The 18683-nt window shown below is 38.2% G+C and overlaps 1 protein-coding gene across 1 annotated transcript in view; it reads left to right on the forward strand.

Annotated features, from left to right (window-relative positions):
- The window catches only part of LOC126765597 (nitric oxide synthase), an 86466-nt gene extending 69332 nt beyond the window's left edge, over nucleotides 1-17134 (forward strand). Inside the window, exons 7-11 of the mRNA XM_050483206.1 lie at nucleotides 5284-5458; nucleotides 5562-6704; nucleotides 8844-8968; nucleotides 11009-11075; nucleotides 16514-17134. Of these exons, the coding sequence (XP_050339163.1) occupies nucleotides 5284-5458; nucleotides 5562-6704; nucleotides 8844-8968; nucleotides 11009-11075; nucleotides 16514-16621 (1618 nt within the window). The 3' untranslated portion in view covers nucleotides 16622-17134. The remainder of the gene's footprint in view (nucleotides 1-5283; nucleotides 5459-5561; nucleotides 6705-8843; nucleotides 8969-11008; nucleotides 11076-16513) is intronic.
- Nucleotides 17135-18683: the final 1549 nt, after the last annotated feature.

Raw genomic sequence — 18683 nt, forward strand, 5'->3', positions numbered from 1 at the left:
GCCAGCGACTAGTGCTTCGCTGCAGTCGTCTGATCACCTTAAAGGGATACGCCCTTTATGAATCATCATATGGCTACGTCCAAGCAATGCGATCAATTTTTTCAGATATTGAAGCAAGAGTCAAAGATCTGACCTACTGTGAAGAATACCAGCAACAGACGACGAATTAAGCGAAATACAAAGTACGACCATTTCAGCGGCTCTACTATACTCGACGACTTTGTTGAAACTCAAACACCTGGACAACGTTTCGAATTTGAGGTGTTTATTGTCATTATTGATAACGTACTGTCTGCTTTAACTAAAGATATCAAAGTATATCATAAAATTACTAGTGTTTTTGAAGTATTTCGACAGCTAAAATTTCTTACGACAGAAGAGATTTTGGAAAAATCCTCTAGTATGGTCAATGCATACGAAGATGATTTGGAGAACAGCCTAGGCGGCGAATCAGTGCAGTTCGCAGGTCTGCTGAAAACAGATGTGGCTACTGTTATTGACAGCAAGAAACAGGAGCCTCTGGAACAGCAATATTATAAACTTTTATTAAATAATTCTTTATAATCGTGTGTACCAAACTTAGAAATTGCTTTGGGAATTTACTTATTTCTCATGATCACTAACTGCAATGGCGAACGTTCTTTTTCAACATTAAAACGTATTAAAAATGAATTAAAGAACACGATGGGCAAAGAACGTCTTAATCATCTCACATTGTTGAATATGGAGCATGACTTGCTTAAATGGGGAGTCGATATTAAAAGTATTATCTCAAAATTTGCCCATAATAAATCCAGAAAACTTAATTTGTAACAATTTTGTTTTATTTAGCGCGAGTTTAATTCGGAACTTTCAATATTCAATGGAAAATTTTTACATGCCTTGGTCCTATCCTTAATGTTAATATTAAGGGCTCAAATTTTCAGAGAATTCTTTTAAGGGTATTTTCAAGAAAATTTCATGATGGTATTGAAAAAATGAATAGTTAAAAATAACACCCTAATATACATACGTGCATATGTACAGATCATTTATAAATTGTATGCAAAGTCGTTTGCGCTTCGAAATTAGCGTTACTTTATTAAATTCATATTTGGATATTTTCAAGACACCCATCATTCACGAGTAGCCCCAAAATCTATTCTTCTTCTTCTTTACTGGCGTGGAAACCGCTTACGCGGTTATAGCCGAGTTAACAACAGTGCGCAAGTCGTTTCTTCTATTCGCAATGTGGCGGCAATTGGAAATTCCAAGCGAAGTCAGGTCCTTCCCCATCTGGTATTTCAAACGGAGTGGAGGTCTTCCTCTTCTTCTGCTTCCCCGGTGGGTACTGCGTGGAATATTTTCAGAGCTGGAGTGTTTTCGTCGATTCTGACGACATGACCTAGCCAGCGTAATCACTGTCTTTTAATTCGCTGCACTATATCAATGTCGTCGTATGTCTCATACAGCTGATCGGTCCGTCGAATGCGATATTCGCCGGGCCCACGTGCAAAGGACCATACATTTTCGCAGAGACTTTCTCTCGAAAACTCGCAATATCGACTCATTAGATGAGATCGAAAGAGGACTTTACTTCTCAATTGCCTACTTGTTCCGAAGCAGCACCTTTTGGCAAAAGATAGTCTGCGTTGCATTTCGAGACTGACGATGTTGTTGGTGTTGATGCTGGTGCCAATATAGACAAAATTATCTACGACTTCGAAGTTATGACTGTTAACGGTGACGTGGGCGACTATTTGTTTGATGACAGGATTTATTTCGTCTTGCTCTCGTTCACCAGCACACCCATTTGCTTCGCTTCCTTATCTATTCTGGGGAAATCAGAAATAGCGACGCAATTGTTAGGGCCAATATCATCAGCATACGCCACACGAAAGGGAGTAGCCTTGTCTGAAACCTCGTTTGATATCGAACAGCTCGGATACGTTCTTCCTAATCCTGATGGAGCGTTTGGTGTTGCTCATAGTCTGTTTACACAACCGTATATGTTTTGCGAGGACACCAAATTCAGATATCGCAGCATAAAAGCAGCTCCTTTTCGTGCTGTCAAAAGCCGCTTTGAAATGGACGAAGAGATGGTGGTGTCGATTCTCTTTTCACAGGTCTTTTCCAAGATTTAGCGCATGGTGAATATCTGGTCGGTTGTTGATTTGCCAGATCTAAAGCCACACTAATCTTTCACACAATACGCTCGATAGAACCTTATAAGCGATGTTTAAGAGGCTTATCCCACGGTAGTGGGATTGTGGGGTCTTCCTTATTGTGGGTTGGTCAGAGCACACTTAAATTCGTATCGTTGGTCATGTTTTCGTCTGACGATATTTTTAAAGAAGCTGATGCATGCTCCTTATCAGTTCTTCGCCGCCGTGTTTGAATAGCTTGGACGGTAATCCATCGCTTCCCGCCGCTTGGTAGTTCTTCAGACGGGCAATTGCAATTCGAACTGCTTCATGGTCGTGCAATGGAACGTCTGCTCCATCGTCATCGATTGGGGAATCGGGTTCGCCTTTTGCTGGCGTTATGCTTTCACTGTCATTCAGCAAGCTGGAGAAGTGTTCCTTTTATAAGTTTAGTATGCGCTGGGCATCGGTTATTAGATCACCTCTGGGATTCTACAAGAGTATGCTCCGGTGTTGAAACATTCTGTTAGTCGCCAGATTTTTTTGTAAAATTTTCGAGCATTACCCTCGTCGGCCAGCTTGACAAGTTCTTCATACTCACGCATTTCGGCCTCTCTCTTCTTCTAACTGCAAATGCGTCACGCTTCCCTCTTCAACTCTCGATATCTATCCCATCCCGCACGTGTTGTAGTCGATCGTGACGTTGCGAGGTAGGCAGTCTGTTTTCTCTTCACGGCACTCCCCTTCGTACCATCTGTTCTTCTGCTTTTTCATTTTTATATCGGGTGATTTTTTAAGAGCTTGATAACTTTTTTTAAAAAAAAACGCATAAAATTTGCAAAATCTCATCGGTTCTTTATTTGAAACGTTAGATTGGTTCATGACATTTACTTTTTGAAGATAATTTCATTTAAATGTTGACCGCGGCTGCGTCTTAGGTGGTCCATTCGGAAAGTCCAATTTTGGGCAACTTTTTCGAGAATTTCGGCCGGAATAGCCCGAATTTCTTCGGAAATGTTGTCTTCCAAAGCTGGAATAGTTGCTGGCTTATTTCTGTAGACTTTAGACTTGACGTAGCCCCACAAAAAATAGTCTAAAGGCGTTAAATCGCATGATCTTGGTGGCCAACTGCCCATGCATCCCGAAAAATGCACTGTTTGGTGTGGTTTGTACGCTGGTGGAATCATTGGACCGTATTTTTTCAAAGATGCTGTTGGACGCAACGTTACGGTGAATGGCGATCGCTATCGTTCGATGCTAAAAACTTTTTGTTGCCAAAAATGGAAGAACTGAACTTGGTTGACATGTGGTTTCAACAAGATGGCGCTACATGCCACACAGCTCGCGATTCTATGGCCATTTTGAGGGAAAACTTCGGAGAACAATTCATCTCAAGAAATGGACCCGTAAGTTGGCCACCAAGATCATGCGATTTAACGCCTTTAGACTATTTTTTGTGGGGCTACGTCAAGTCTAAAGTCTACAGAAATAAGCCAGCAACTATTCCAGCTTTGGAAGACAACATTTCCGAAGAAATTCGGGCTATTCCGGCCGAAATGCTCGAAAAAGTTGCCCAAAATTGGACTTTCCGAATGGACCACCTAAGACGCAGCCGCGGTCAACATTTAAATGAAATTATCTTCAAAAAGTAAATGTCATGAACCAATCTAACGTTTCAAATAAAGAACCGATGAGATTTTGCAAATTTTATGCGTTTTTTTTTTTAAAAAAGTTATCAAGCTCTTAAAAAATCACCCGATACTTTAGCTCGTCTTCAAACGGATGTTCTTTAGCTACCCAGAGGATACTTGGTCAAAGACCGGAAGTCGTTAGCTGCTGCGATATGTAAAAGAATCGTAGCCACTCCCAAGTGAATGGCGATCAGAGAACTTTCCTCACTTGCGTGAACTTCTACACATGACTCCATACTCTATTCTAATGTGCTATAAAGACATGTTTTATGGTATTTTAAAACATATTTATTATTTAGCCACACGTGATATTTTCACTTTCTTTAAAAACGGGTTCGAGTAAATTTGTTATTCAAATGACTGCATGATGATTTTAACTGCATAGTGGGTGATTTTTTTTTTTTTTTTTGTTTTTCTGATAGGCACACTGTTGATTATTTTGTCACTGATATTCAGTATCAGTACCACTCAAAAAAGTTACAAACATACATACACAAACTAATAAAAGCTATTTAAATCTTCCCTCTTCAGTTTATAATATGTGGAAATGCCAATATAAGGTAAAATCTGGTTATACCCCGATCATTGCGATTTTCCTGCCGTTTTCGGCAGATGTTCTCACGCGTGATCGTCTGTTCCTCTGGAACAAATTCATGATGCACCAAACCACGAATATCGAAAAAACAATGAGCATAACTTTTATATATGAGCGGCTTTGACGTGGTTTTTTGATTTCGGCTAGTTTTTTTCCTCCATTCCGATGATTGTTGACTTGTTTGCATGTCAAACTCATAAGTCCATAAATGTCGGATCGGAATCCGCATGTTCATAGAGACATGTTTATGGTACTCTTTTTGAAAAAAAATCAAAGCTGGTGGGACGAGTCTAGCAAGAATGCGTTTCATACCCAAAATTTCCTCCAAAATCATTCGAACGGACTTGCAAGAGATGTCGATGCTTAACAATTTTCAAGCACCCATTCCTTCACTATTATAATATTTATAATATTTTCAATGTAAAAATATGTGCCTTGTTCACCTCGGAGTTTTGTTAGGTAAAAAACTATAGCTGTAGCAATAGCCAAAAATGAAGTGATATGCTCTGCTCTGGCGTAGCGGTAGCAAAAAATTGGGAGCGGTAGTACAGCAGAGTTCGGTTGAACCCGAACTTAGCCCTTTCTTACTTCTTAACAAATGTTTATTATTTGAAATATAATTTTTGCATTTATGAATTGTACACGTATTGACTTTGAACATAAAGAGATAACGTACGTTCCCTGGTTCTAAGCTATAATACCTCCACCAATTTTCGGTCAAATCGATTCAGTCGTTCTTGAGTTATATATACATAGTGTAACTAAAACGAATTTTTTTAATATGCATATGTATGTATATATGATTTATAAATAATGATATTGATATGTACGTACATACATACATATTTACATATACTCAACATTTACGTTTCAGATTTGCTGTATTTGCTTTGGGTTCTTCCGCTTATCCCAACTTTTGTGCCTTTGGCCAATATATTGACAATGTACTCGGTGAGTTAGGTGGTGAACGATTGCTAAAGATGGCTTATGGTGATGAAATGTGTGGACAGGAACAGTCTTTCCGTAAATGGGCACCTGAGGTGTTCAAAGTAAGTCATTATAAACATCCTGCTATAATTTCACAATCAATGCAGCCTTTTTATTATAAACTTTAAATTACAACTTAAAACAAATATTTTAATTCATTTAAAGCTCGCTTGTGAGACGTTCTGCTTGGATCCAGATGAGAGTTTATCGGATGCCTCGTTGGCTTTACAAAATGAATCCTTGACCGTAAATACCGTGCGCTTGGTTCCCTCGAAGTCTCGTGGCTCTTTAGAAGAGTTGTTATCCAAATTTCATAACAAAAAAGTGTATTGTTGTTCCATTAAAGAAGCCCCAATTAACCTTACCAACATTGGTAATGGCGAAAGGACAACCATTCTTCTAAAGATTAATGCTCCCGGATTGGAATATGAACCAGGCGATCATGTTGGAATATTTCCCGCTAATCGCGAAGATATTGTTGATGGCATTTTAAAACGATTAACTGGTGTAGAAAATATGGAGGAAGTCTTGCAGCTACAATTGCTTAAAGAAAAGCATACATCAAATGGCATTTTCAAATTATGGGAATCCCATGATAAAGTGCCACCAGACTCGGTTCGTAATTTATTGTTGCGTTTCTTCGACATAACCACACCACCAACGCGTCAAATGCTCACTCTTCTCGCTGGGTTTTGTGATGACAATCAGGACATGGAGCGTTTACAATTGTTGGCTACTGATTCATCGGCATATGAAGATTGGCGACACTGGCGCTTACCACATTTATTAGAAGTTCTCGAGGAATTCCCTTCCTGTAAACCACCCGCAACGCTGGTGTTGGTTAACTTAATGCCGCTGCAAGCTCGATTTTACTCGATTTCCTCTTCGCCACGTAAAGTTAACAACGAAATACATTTAACGGTGGCCATCGTTCGCTATCGGTCAGAGGATGGTAATGGTGACGAGCGTTATGGCGTTTGTTCAAATTATCTGTCCGGCCTAAATAAGACCGACAAATTGCATATGTTTGTGCGTAGTGCACCTAGTTTCCATTTGCCTCCTGATCACGAACGCCCGATTATTTTGATTGGGCCAGGTACTGGCATAGCACCGTTCCGCTCATTCTGGCAGGAATTCGAAATGTTACGTGAGCTTAATGCGGATGTACCCCTGCCGAAGGTTTGGCTCTTCTTCGGGTGTCGCAATCGAGATGTTGATCTGTATTCGAACGAAAAAAAGCAGTTGGTCCGTGAAAACATATTAAACCGCGTCTTCCTGGCTCTTTCACGTGAGTCTAATATACCGAAGGTAAGCCCAAGAACAACTGCAAGCTTTAACTTTGATATTTTGGTGCATAAGCTCCTTGGCACCATACGAAAGTGATCGAAATCCACTTGGCCTTTGTAATAAGTTTAATGTACATATCTCACTCACTACGAAAGCTTTATCAATTATATTTGCTGAGTGAAATATTATCGGCACTTCCTTTGAAAGCGTGAAAATGGTTGTATCGGATGATAAGCCCTCCAACTTCCCATATACATAAATGTTATGCACAAAGGTACACAAGTGAGGTAAATCATTAAATTGTCGAAATCGGATCATAAGATACCAAATATTAACAAATAAGGAAGAGTCAATGTCGGGTATGAGTGAACTTTTTATAAACTCTCATAATTTGTGTAGCTCAAAAGCGGGGAGATAATTTGTGACGACAAAACTTTATGGGTGAAAGGTTTACAATCATATTTGTTCTCTTATTAATTTTTACTATAGGTAATATATTCACATACTTTTTGCCTTGTGTCCGAGATGTTTATAGTAAAATATCTTAATTAACCCAAATGATAAATATGTATGTTATATAAGTTCAACCAAAGAGGATTAATTTAATTTAGTTTTGTGTAGATGAGGAAGAAAATTGAAATATTAGAGATATTAGGCTAGGGGAAGGTTAAGACTGATTGAACTTTTGGCATTATTCAGTTACACTCGAAAACATGATTCCATGTAATTTTGTAAAATACCTCAAAAAATATGGGAGCTGGCCCAATTTATGGACCGATTTAAGCTTTATCGGCATTAAAATACTGTATATACATCTTACAGATTGACTGATATATACAGTTTAGAGCCTACTGGAATGCTGAAATTCATCTATTAGTATATGCGATTGGATGACAAGATTTGATCAATTTTTGGCATTGGGAAATACAATTATCAGAAAAGTATAGAGATACCTCAGATCTTCAATAATACATACATATATTAATTATAGATATTTTAAAATACTTATACTAGAATATGTGGTCTAGGAGAAGTATTCAACTAATTTCATACATTTTAGGCACAAAGATAATTGGTATAAAGTCAACCTGAATATCGAAAACCTTTATACGAGGTATATTGGGAGCTAGTGGAAATTTTGACGCGATTTTATCCTTTTTCGATACTTGTAAACTATTATCAGGAAGAAGTTTTCTGAATTTTAATAATATTTAGAGAAACGCACCTACTTAAATTTTAAGTAAAATAACACTTATAAATACCAGTAAAATACCAAACACGACATACATTGTTGTACAAAGTTGCATTTATACACTGCAGCGCAAAAGAATCAGATTAATAGAAAATTGTGCTAGGTGGGAAGTAGGAGTATACACGTATCTTATACTATGTTCGGACCGACAACGAAAACATGTTTTCGTGGGAAAAACTGGTTTTCGCACGAAAACTTGCGTTTTCGTCCATGTAAAATCTGTCAAACGAAAACACAGTTTTCGCTGAAAACTACTTGAAAACTTACATTCCGCTCATTATAATCGGTGCCTGCTCTAGTTTAATCGATGTTTCTGGAAGACATATTTTGTCGGCCCTAAATTATCACTTGATATTTGTTTACATTCCATAAACAAAAACAGCTGTCGCTTGATATTCTCATATTAGGGGGATTCTCTTGCTCTTGCAAAACCTTGCACGGTGCAGAAATGGCAGAATTTTCCTCTTGGTGCAACGGCACAACAACAAACACACGCAGAAAATTATTTGCATGGCAAAATATGTCAGACCAAAACCCACGTTTATTTTCGTGCCGTCATATATCACTAGATTCTGAAATGGGTGCTCTCTTGGCCTTGTACATTTCGGTATAGGATTTTTGCATTTTGTGTCATGGTGCAATCTTGCAAGAGCAAGAGAATGCCGCTATTGATAGTTGTGAGTGAAAACATTGTCGGTCCGAACGACTTAGATTCCACAACATACAAAGGTGTTTTCAAAATGTTTTCAATGTTGGTCCAAACATAGTATAATCCCCCATTCCGGTCAAAGTGTATCCATTCCTTCTCTGTTGTGTTTTTTTTTTTTTGTTTCGACCCTTACGCTTGACAGCACTGATCGCATTATTAAATTAAACTTCGCATATGTTATGTTGTTTGTTTTTTATAGACTTACGTTCAGGATCTGATAGAAAAAGAATTCGATTCACTTTACAAGCTGATTGTTGAGGAGCAAGGTCACATATACGTTTGCGGTGACGTCACAATGGCTGAGCATGTTTACCAGACAATCAGGTAAATAGGAAAAAACAACAAAGTATATAGAGTACAAAAGATGGATTCTTGGCTGCTACTTGCGCTTTCAAAAACGATTAATCATAGAGTAAACTTAATTCTTATAAACAAAATTGTATCTTTGTATCGAAGTCGACACAATCACGTTTATATTATATGAAAAATAGCTTGAAAGCACCCACAATTGACTACTTACTGATAAATTGATTATATTCACAGAAATCTTAAAAAAAATTGTTGCAAACAAATGTCGCTAACAACATAGACCCTGCAATAAAACTAACGACCTACTCCAAGTAGCAAAAAAGAAAAAATAGTCTGACTGCTTCAACGCCACGACTTAACTTCTAATTTTAAAAGCGAAGGTGAATAGGTATGATACGTTGATTTATGTTCAATGGAAATCATACCTTCCTTTATGGTTTCTTCCACCAAAAAATTGTTTTCAACATACAGTAGGTAGAAAAAGTAAGTTATCAAAACAACCAGCGCTGTTTTAAACGCTCTATACTTTTTCTCTTTATCGAATATCAGTTGTTTTGTATATGTTTGGAAAGTACCGTTAAAACTTTAAAATAAATTCCAAAAAAAATATTAAAGGTCCAAGAATTCTTTATTTTATAAATTTTGAAATTGACTTGGTATGTAAATTTTTCTTTTTTTTAATAAATTTTTTTTTTAATATTGAGGCGATTTGTTTACGGTGAGTTAAAAAAAATTCTGAAAATTTTAAACAATTAACGAATGAGGAGCGTTCAGCCCACAATTAAGTCGGTGGAAAGGGGCTTAATGGTTTGGGGTTGCTTATTTGCGAATGGCCGTGGCAATATTGTAGTCCCGTAAAAATTAGTAAAAATTACTACTGCAGTTTATTTAAATATTTTAAAGGAGTATGCCATCCCGGACAGTCACCAAGTAATGGGACCGGATATCCTTCTTCAACAGGACAATGCGCCCATTCATACTGCAAAAGTCATCACAGAACATCTAGAAAATGAAAATGTAAATGTATTGAAATGGAGCTCTGAAGCCCTGACTTGTTACCATTTGAAAATGCTTGGGCAATCCTTAAGATGCGTATAACTGCAGAGAAACCCCAAAACCAGGTTGATTTGAAGGACTGCATCTATAACATTTGGAATAATTTTCTCAAAATGATTGTTTGAAGCTTGTCAACTTCATGCAACAATGATTGGGTCAAATAGAATGTATGGTGTGTATGTAAACTTTAAAATTTTATTCACTTCGCTGATTTATATTTCAATTTGATAACTTATTTTTTTTACCTACTGTAAGTATACTAATAGAAGACCATCTTTAATTATAAGCTTCAGCATTTCTTATACTTTAAATATAATAAATAAACATATCAATTGACAAAGAGTTACATTCTTAAGTATAACTGTCACAGCGGTTACTATAGACTTGAAGAATGGTTGACTAAACCCTTGAAACATTTCATATACGCTTCACCACAGTAAGGGTAAATAATTTTTAATTTTTCCAAACACTTTTTCAGCTATTAAGTGAACATGTACATCAGGGCGTCCGTCATTTCTCAAGTTGATTATCTGTTTGCAAACACCCCCAAAAATTTCAGTTTTTTAACTAAAAAAAAAGAATCCAACGCAAAGAAGCTCTTAATTTTTAATTTTAACCGTGCCTAAATTTTCCTTTTTGTCTATATAACATGCGATTTTTGATATTTGCCACTAAAAAATTAAACCTACAACCTTGAAACTATGACTGCTTTGGTATAAAATTTTCAGTTCTACAAAATTGTTTTATTGATTTTTACGATGTAATCACTCCTTTAAACATCAAATGCACTGTCGTAATTCAGTAACTGAGCGTTCATGCAATCAAATTGGATAGTAACGGGCACCCTTATGTACCCACCTACATTTGAGTACATTTATATTTTGACACACTTTCGTTCACACAAGGGCTCACACATTGGTTTGTAACAATTTTACAACAAATTTCACACCTTTCATATGTATTCTTCATCGTGGCATTTCTAAATTCTCACTTTTGCAGGAAATGCATTGCTGTAAAAGAGCAAAAAACAGAAACGGAAGTAGAGACATTTATGCTCACATTGCGGGTAAGTCAAAACCAAGTATGCATTCAAGGACATTAATGTGAAATGCTTTCAAACGTGTGGGACGTGAATGTGCCTTGGAAGTAGAACATGTATGTTTCTGTAAGCTAATGTGTATATATATATGTAAGTACAATGCTAGGATTTGAGGTGAATAAGAGCTGGTGTGAATGTACGAATCCCAGATGTGTAGCATTGCTTTTCTTTAGCGCTATTTACCAGGTGGGTATTTTGTCGACCGATGTCGACATTTCATTTGTTTTAAATTGTTCGCGCATATACCCGCATACTTGCATAGTAAATGTGGCAATGTACGGTTTTATCTGTGAGTACTTTTAAATTCTTCTGTTGCCCAACTCTTTCACCACAGTCTGGCAACAAAATACAAACTGTGAAACGTTTGTTTGTAAATATTTACGGTTACGAACTTTCTACCCACAATAAAGCTGATTTTTGTAAATAGAGCAGGGCACTGAAAATAAGTTTGAAAGGTTAAGGTGAAACGTTGACTTAAATTGAGAATAGAGTAAAAAGCAAAACAGAGTTCACTTTGTTGAATCTGGAAGTTTATATAAGTATATCGTGATTGATGAGTATTTCATACTCTCTTATTTGTAACATCTAAAGCATATGTATAGGTAAAGCTGGATATAATACAATGCAATGTTGTAGTACCAAGATGCTGAGGATAATGAGTTCAATTGGTTTCCAGTTGCCGTCCATCAAATTTAATCACCTAACGGTTGCTCGTAACAACTAATCAATTAATCGAGAGGGATAAATAATTGAATATAATAAAGTGATCGGGCGAGTCGAGTTAAGTTCTGTATGCATGTATGTCCAACCGACTGTCATGCAAGCGATAAATTGAGTAACCCGACAGACTAAAGTTTATGGCATACTGACTGTCAATTCTATTGCCATTGCCGTTGCCAACTCTGTATGTGGGCATTTGTTATCATAAGATAATCATTTGTGAAATGGCGTCAAGCAGACAAGTACAAGCTATAGAAACGCTTAAACATTTTAAAAGGCTTTATGAATTGAAATTTATGAAAGGATGAACAAGATTTTAACAATTTTTGCAGAATGACTATTGACCTATTTGATGATGTTTTTTTAAGTCAATCCTCTTGTAAGAGAAACTCTTATAATTCCATAAGCATTCGAATTGCTTGTATAAGTTTATTAAATTTAAGACTTCGCTAAATCCATTTGGTATAAATTTTGTGGAAATTAACAATATTAAACGGAATATTAGTTTTTTGAAAAAAAAAAACTGAAATGAAACTGCCGTCGGTATATGTGTATGTAAATGAACTGTGTTGACGAGATTTTCATAGAAATGAAAACTGATCTGTCACACTGCTGAAGTAACAGTTCATTGCATGCCATAGTTAGCATACGAATTTGTATATATATATTGTATTCCATTAGCAATATGGAGTCTCCACAGGCAACACGTACAGCAATGCAGTTAGTATACAATGAACTTTTGCGAGTCGAGATACCTCGTAAATATCTTCTTCTTCTTAATTAGCGTAGACACCGCTTACGCGATTATAGCCGAGCAAACAACAGCGCGCCAGTCGTTTCTTCTTTTCGCTACGTGGCGCCAATTGGATATTCCAAGCGAAGCCAGGTCCTTCTCCACTTGGCGCGCCAGTCGTTTCTTCTTTTCGCTACGTGGCGCCAATTGGATATTCCAAGCGAAGCCAGGTCCTTCTCCACTTGGTCCTTCCAACGGAGTGGAGGTCTTCCTCTTCCTCTGCTTCCCCCGGCGGGTACTGCGTCGAATACTTTCAGAGCTGGAGTGTTTTCGTCCATCCGGACAACATGACCTAGCCAGCGTAGCCGCTGTCTTTTAATTCGCTGAACTATGTCGATGTCGTCGTATACTCGTACAGCTCATCGTTCCATCGAATGCGGTATTCGCCGTGGCTAACGCGCAAAGAACCATACATCTTTCGCAGAATTTTTCTCTCGAAAACTCGCAACGTCGACTCATCCGTTGTTGACATCGTCCAAGACTCTGCACCATATAGCAGGACGGGAATTATGAGTGACTTATAGAGTTTGATTTTTGTTTGTCGAGAGAGGACTTTGCTTCTCAATTGCCTACACAGTCCGAAGTAACACCTGTTGGCATGAGTTATTCTGCGTTGGATTTCTAGGCTGACATTGTTGGTGGTGTTTACGCTGGTTCCAAGATAGACGAAATTATCTACAACTTCAAAGTTATGACTGTCAACAGTGACGTGAGTGCCAAGTCGCGAGTGCGACGACTGTTTGTTTGATGACAGGAGATATTTCGTCTTGCCCTCGTTCACTGCCACACCCATTTGTTTTGCTTCCTTGTCCAGCCTGGAGAAAGCAGAACTAACGGCGCGGGTGTTGAGGCTGATGATATCAATATCATCGGCATACGCCAGCAGCTGTACACTCTTATAGAAGATGGTACCTTCTCTATTTAGTTCTGCGGCTCGAACTATTTTCTCCAAAAGCAGGTTGAAAAAGACGCACGATAGCGAATCGTCCTGTCTGAAACCTCGTTTGGTATCGAACGGCTCGGAGAGGTCCTTCCCGATCTTGACGGAGCTTTTCGTGTTACTCAACGTCAGTTTACACAGCCGTATTAGTTTTGCGGGGATACCAAATTCAGACATCGCGGCATAAAGGCAGCTCCTTTTCGTGCTGTCGAAAGCAGCTTTGAAATCGACGAAGAGGTGGTGTGTGTCGATTCTTCTTTCACGGGTCTTTTATAAGATTTGGCGCATAGTGAATATCTGGTCGGTTGTGTATTTGCCAGGTCTAAAGCCACACTGATAAGGTCCAATCAGTTTGTTGACGGTGGGCTTTAATCTTTCACACAATACGCTCGATAGAACCTTATATGCGATGTTGAGGAGGCTAATCCCACGGTAGTTGGCGCAGATTGTGGGGTCTCCTTTTTTATGGATTGGGCATAGCACACTTAAATTCCAATCGTTGGGCATGCTTTCGTCCGACCATATTTTGCAAAGAAGCTGATGCATGCTCCTTATCAGTTCTTCGCCGCCGTGTTTGAATAGCTCGGCCGGCAATCCGTCGGCCCCTGCCGCTTTGTTGTTCTTCAGGCGGGCAATTGCTATGGAACGGGTAATGGAACGTCTGCTCCATCGTCATCGATTGGGGAGTCGGGTTCTCCTTCTCCTGGTGTTGTGCGTTCACTGCCATTCCGCAGGCTGGAGAAGTGTTCCCTCCATAATTTAAGTATGCTCTGGGCATCAGTGACTAGATCACCTTTGGGGGTTCTACAAGAGTATGCTCCGGTCTTGAAACCTTCTATAAGCCGCCGCATTTTTTCGTAAAATTTTCGAGCATTACCCCTGTCGGCCAGCTTATCAAGCTCTTCGTACTCACGCATTTCGGCCCTTTCTTCTTCTGTCTACAAATACGTCTCGCTTCCCTCTTCAACTCTCGATATCTATCCCATCCCGCACGTGTAGTGGTCGATCGTAACGTTGCGAGGTAGGCAGCCTGTTTTCTCTCCGCTGCGACACGGCACTCCTCGTCGTACCAGCTGTTCTTTTGCACTTTCCGAAAACCAATGGTTTCGGTTGCAGCTGTACGTAAGCAGTTTGAAATGTCGTCCCACAATTTCCTTATACCGAGTTGTTAACGAGTGCCCTCAGAGAGCAGGAGTGCAAGCCGAGTAAAAATCGTTCGGCTGTCTGTTGTGATTGCAGCTTCTCGACGTCGAACCTTCCTTGTGTTTGGTGGCGTGCGTTTTTTGCTGCACAGAGGCGGGTGCGAATCTTAGCTGCAACAAGATAGTGATCAGAGTCGATGTTAGGACCTCCGAGCGCTCGCACATCTGGAGACGTGTCTTCCGTCTATCACAACATGATCGATCTGGTTGGTAGTTTTTCGATCCGGAGACAGCCAGGTAGCTTGATGAATCTTTTTATGCTGGAATCTAGTACTACAGATAACCATATTTCGGGCCCCGGCGAGGCCAATCAGCCTCAACCCATTTGGGGATGTTTCGTCGTGGAGGCTGAATTTACCGACCGTAGTGCCAAAGATACCTTCTTTGCCCACCCTGGCGTTAAAGTCGCCAAGCACGATTTTGACATCGTGGCGGGGGCAGCCTTCATGAGTGCGCTCCAAGCACTCATAAAAGGCATCTTTGGTCACATCGTCCTTCTCTTCCGTCGGGCGTGGGCGCAAATCAGCGATATGTTGGAAAACCTCGCTTTGATGCGGATTGTGGCTAGACGTTCATTCAACGTAGTGAATGATAGTACTCGGCGACGGAGTCTCTCTCCCACCACGAATCCTATACCAAACTTGCGCTCCTTTATATGGCATCTGTAGTGAATGTCACAAGGACCTTCTCGTCTCTGTCCTTGTCCCGTCCATCGCATCTCTTAGACGGCGGTGATGTCTGCCTATGCTTTTATAGAATTGTTAGAGTTACCATAAAACTTTAAAATGACATCAATCGTTTTTGGATTGGAAAAATGTTTCAGTATTTTTCTTTTTTACTGGCGTAGACACCGCTTACGCGGTTATAACCGAGTGGACAAAAGCGCTGCAGTCGTTTGTTCTTCTCACTATTTTGCCCCAATTCGAGATACAAAGTGCAACCAGGTTCTTCTTCACCTGATGTCTTCAACGGAGTAGAGGTATTTCTTTTCTTCTGTTGTCACCGGCCGGTACTGTATCGAAACCTGGAAGCTAGACCTTCTTTCGTCCGGACAACATGTCTTAGCAAACGCAGCCGCCGTCTCTTGTTTCGCTGAACTGTGTGAATGCCGCCGCATATATCTTGTAGAGTTCATTGTTCCTTCCTCATTAGCTTTGCTTTATATAATGATCCAATCAGTATGTTGACGGTGGGCTTCAGTCTTTCACACACTACCCTCAATATGACCTTATATGCGACATTAAGGAGGTTTATCTCACGGTAATTGGCGCACATTGGTGTCTCCCTTTTTGTGGAAAAACAGCCAACATTTTCTGAGATTGAAAATTATTATATGATGGCCATTTAATTTATTCAGAAACTATTTAAATATTTTTTTAAGACAATATGGTATGTAAAAAACTGTCTTTTGACCTAACAATACTTGATGGTACTATACACATGCATTGGTATCTGAGATCGATCAATTATATTTTCGTATGCAACTCGTTTCTTAGGATTGCTACGATGGCGTGTCTGCTGCTAGACTGCACTCTAGTATACACCGAACTTTGGATTTTACATAATAATTATCGCTTCTTGTACAAATTACGTGAGTGAGAATGCATTAGTATGGTATAGTATGGATGGATAATATGAAAGTACTTCTATTCATGTTAATGCTGTGTGTGGTATGTTTGTTTTTAAGTAATTTATATTTCATATTAACTCAGAATGCTTTTAAAAAATTATTATATTTTATTCTTAAAAGGATGCAAACCGTTATCACGAGGATATTTTCGGAATCACGTTACGTACCGCGGAAATACATACGAAGTCTAGAGCAACAGCACGTATACGCATGGCATCTCAGCCATAGATAGAAAAAACAAATACCTTTTTCGATTTCAATGGGCCCTAGAATTTCTACGGAAGATGCCATGAACATTTGTTAAAAATTGTCCGTATGGAACTTAAAACAATTAATTATTTTCCAAAAGGCGCATGGATACACCCTTTATTAAACATATTATATAAAGTATGCTCTGATAGCTAAAATGGCATTACTGTTATTACATATCTTTAGTAAAATTTGAATCTGTTTGAAAAAAATTTCTTGTAATCTGTGATTTCCGAACATTTAAGATATTTAGTTTGAAATTTCGAGCATTAAGCGTTACTTTGCTTACTCCGTATTAAATAAATTGTTGTTAAGCTCTTAGTACCTTTATACAAATATAAGGAATATAAGTATACTAAGCACAATGACATACTACTACATATTACAGCACACTTATACTTAACATATTGTATTCATCAGTAATTTTACATATATTTGACTAATAAAATTTGTTCTGTTCTCCAAATCATAATAAATGTTGAAATACTCGAATGTGTTTGCAATTTCATATTCATGTTGCCATTTAGTAGTCACTTTTACAGTTGGAGATAGTTACTATAATTAACTCATTCCTTAAAATTATAATATTCGTATTGTAGCAGTGTACATAAGCTTTTTTCGATGTTAATTCAAATCAACAATGAAGTTAAATACTATGGTAAGTATTTATCGTGTTTTGCAAATTTAACATATCACGAATACTATTTTATTGCTCTAAAGTTAGTTTGCAATATAAATAGAAATCGGAATACCGATATAGGTTTAGTTGCATTTCAGAACAAGTTGGGGGGTTTTGAATGACCTTAAATATTTATTGCATTGCCGTTTATAGTATACTCTCAATATAAGTTTACCTCGAAGATTGTAATATCCGAAAAGTCCGAGACTCCATTAAGGTTATGTGTATATAAATGATTAGCGTAACGAGCTGAGTCAATTTAGTTTTGTCGATCTGTCTGTATATATGCGAACCAGTCCCCCAGTTTTTCAGATATCCTTGCCGCCCAAGAAGCAGTTGGAACAGTCGATATACAAGTAGGACCACTATAGCACAAAGCTGTCATATAAAGTGTAGACGAAATTAGGTGCTTGAATGGACAACTTTTTTATTTGACAAGATCTCCAAATCTACCACGGGCAATAGTCGAAGGAAACTAAGCAATATCTGAAGAAATTGTTCTGATCAAGTCACTATAGCATATATCTGCTATACAAACTGACCGATCAAAATAAAGTTCTTGTAAAGAGTCTTCTATATAGTATATATGTATACATATTTATGTATTTGTGATAGAAATTATAGTTTGGCTTCGGTGAATACGGTGGTTGTGGAACGACATTGGTTGAAATTTTTACAGATAGCTTAGCGGAAACAATGCATTAGAAACACTCGTGTAGTATTTCTTGTTGACAATTTGGCCTGTCGGGACGAGTTCAGGGTGCACCACAACTCTACATTCGAAGGAAACTGTCAACATAACATTGATTTTTGAGCTGCTTTGACGTTGTTTTTTTGGCTTCGGCTCACTTTTGCCACAATATTCGGCCGATTGAACATCTATTTCTGGGTCGTAAGCATAGATCCAAGACTCATCGCCAATAATAATATATTACATAACATCCTGGAAGTCAAAACACATTATTCTGTATACGTTAACGCGACGCTGGTTTTCGAAAAAAATGAGTGATTTTGGAAACTTTTCTTAGACCAAAATGATCTTTCAAAATGTTTTTCATTGATTCTTCCGATATTTCAACGATGCCAGCAATAGTTTCATTGAGCCTTTCCTCAAATGTTTCATTTTTCATTAGTTCTCTGCGGCACGATATTAGCTGAAAATGTGGCGAAATGATCACGAATAACCAATGCAGTAAAAGATGGTGCATTATCGCACTTCTTTGTTCAGTTAATTCAGACATACTAAAAATCGAAGAATTCACTTTTAGAGCCTCACAAAAAGAAGCGTAACTCAAATACTAATGAATATTTTGACGAGTATATATATTACTAACAGTACTACCAACTTATAGAAAAAAAATT

The sequence above is a fragment of the Bactrocera neohumeralis genome, unplaced genomic scaffold, assembly GCF_024586455.1.
Source record: "Bactrocera neohumeralis isolate Rockhampton unplaced genomic scaffold, APGP_CSIRO_Bneo_wtdbg2-racon-allhic-juicebox.fasta_v2 cluster10, whole genome shotgun sequence".
In the NCBI taxonomy this organism is placed as follows: Eukaryota; Metazoa; Arthropoda; class Insecta; order Diptera; family Tephritidae; genus Bactrocera; species Bactrocera neohumeralis.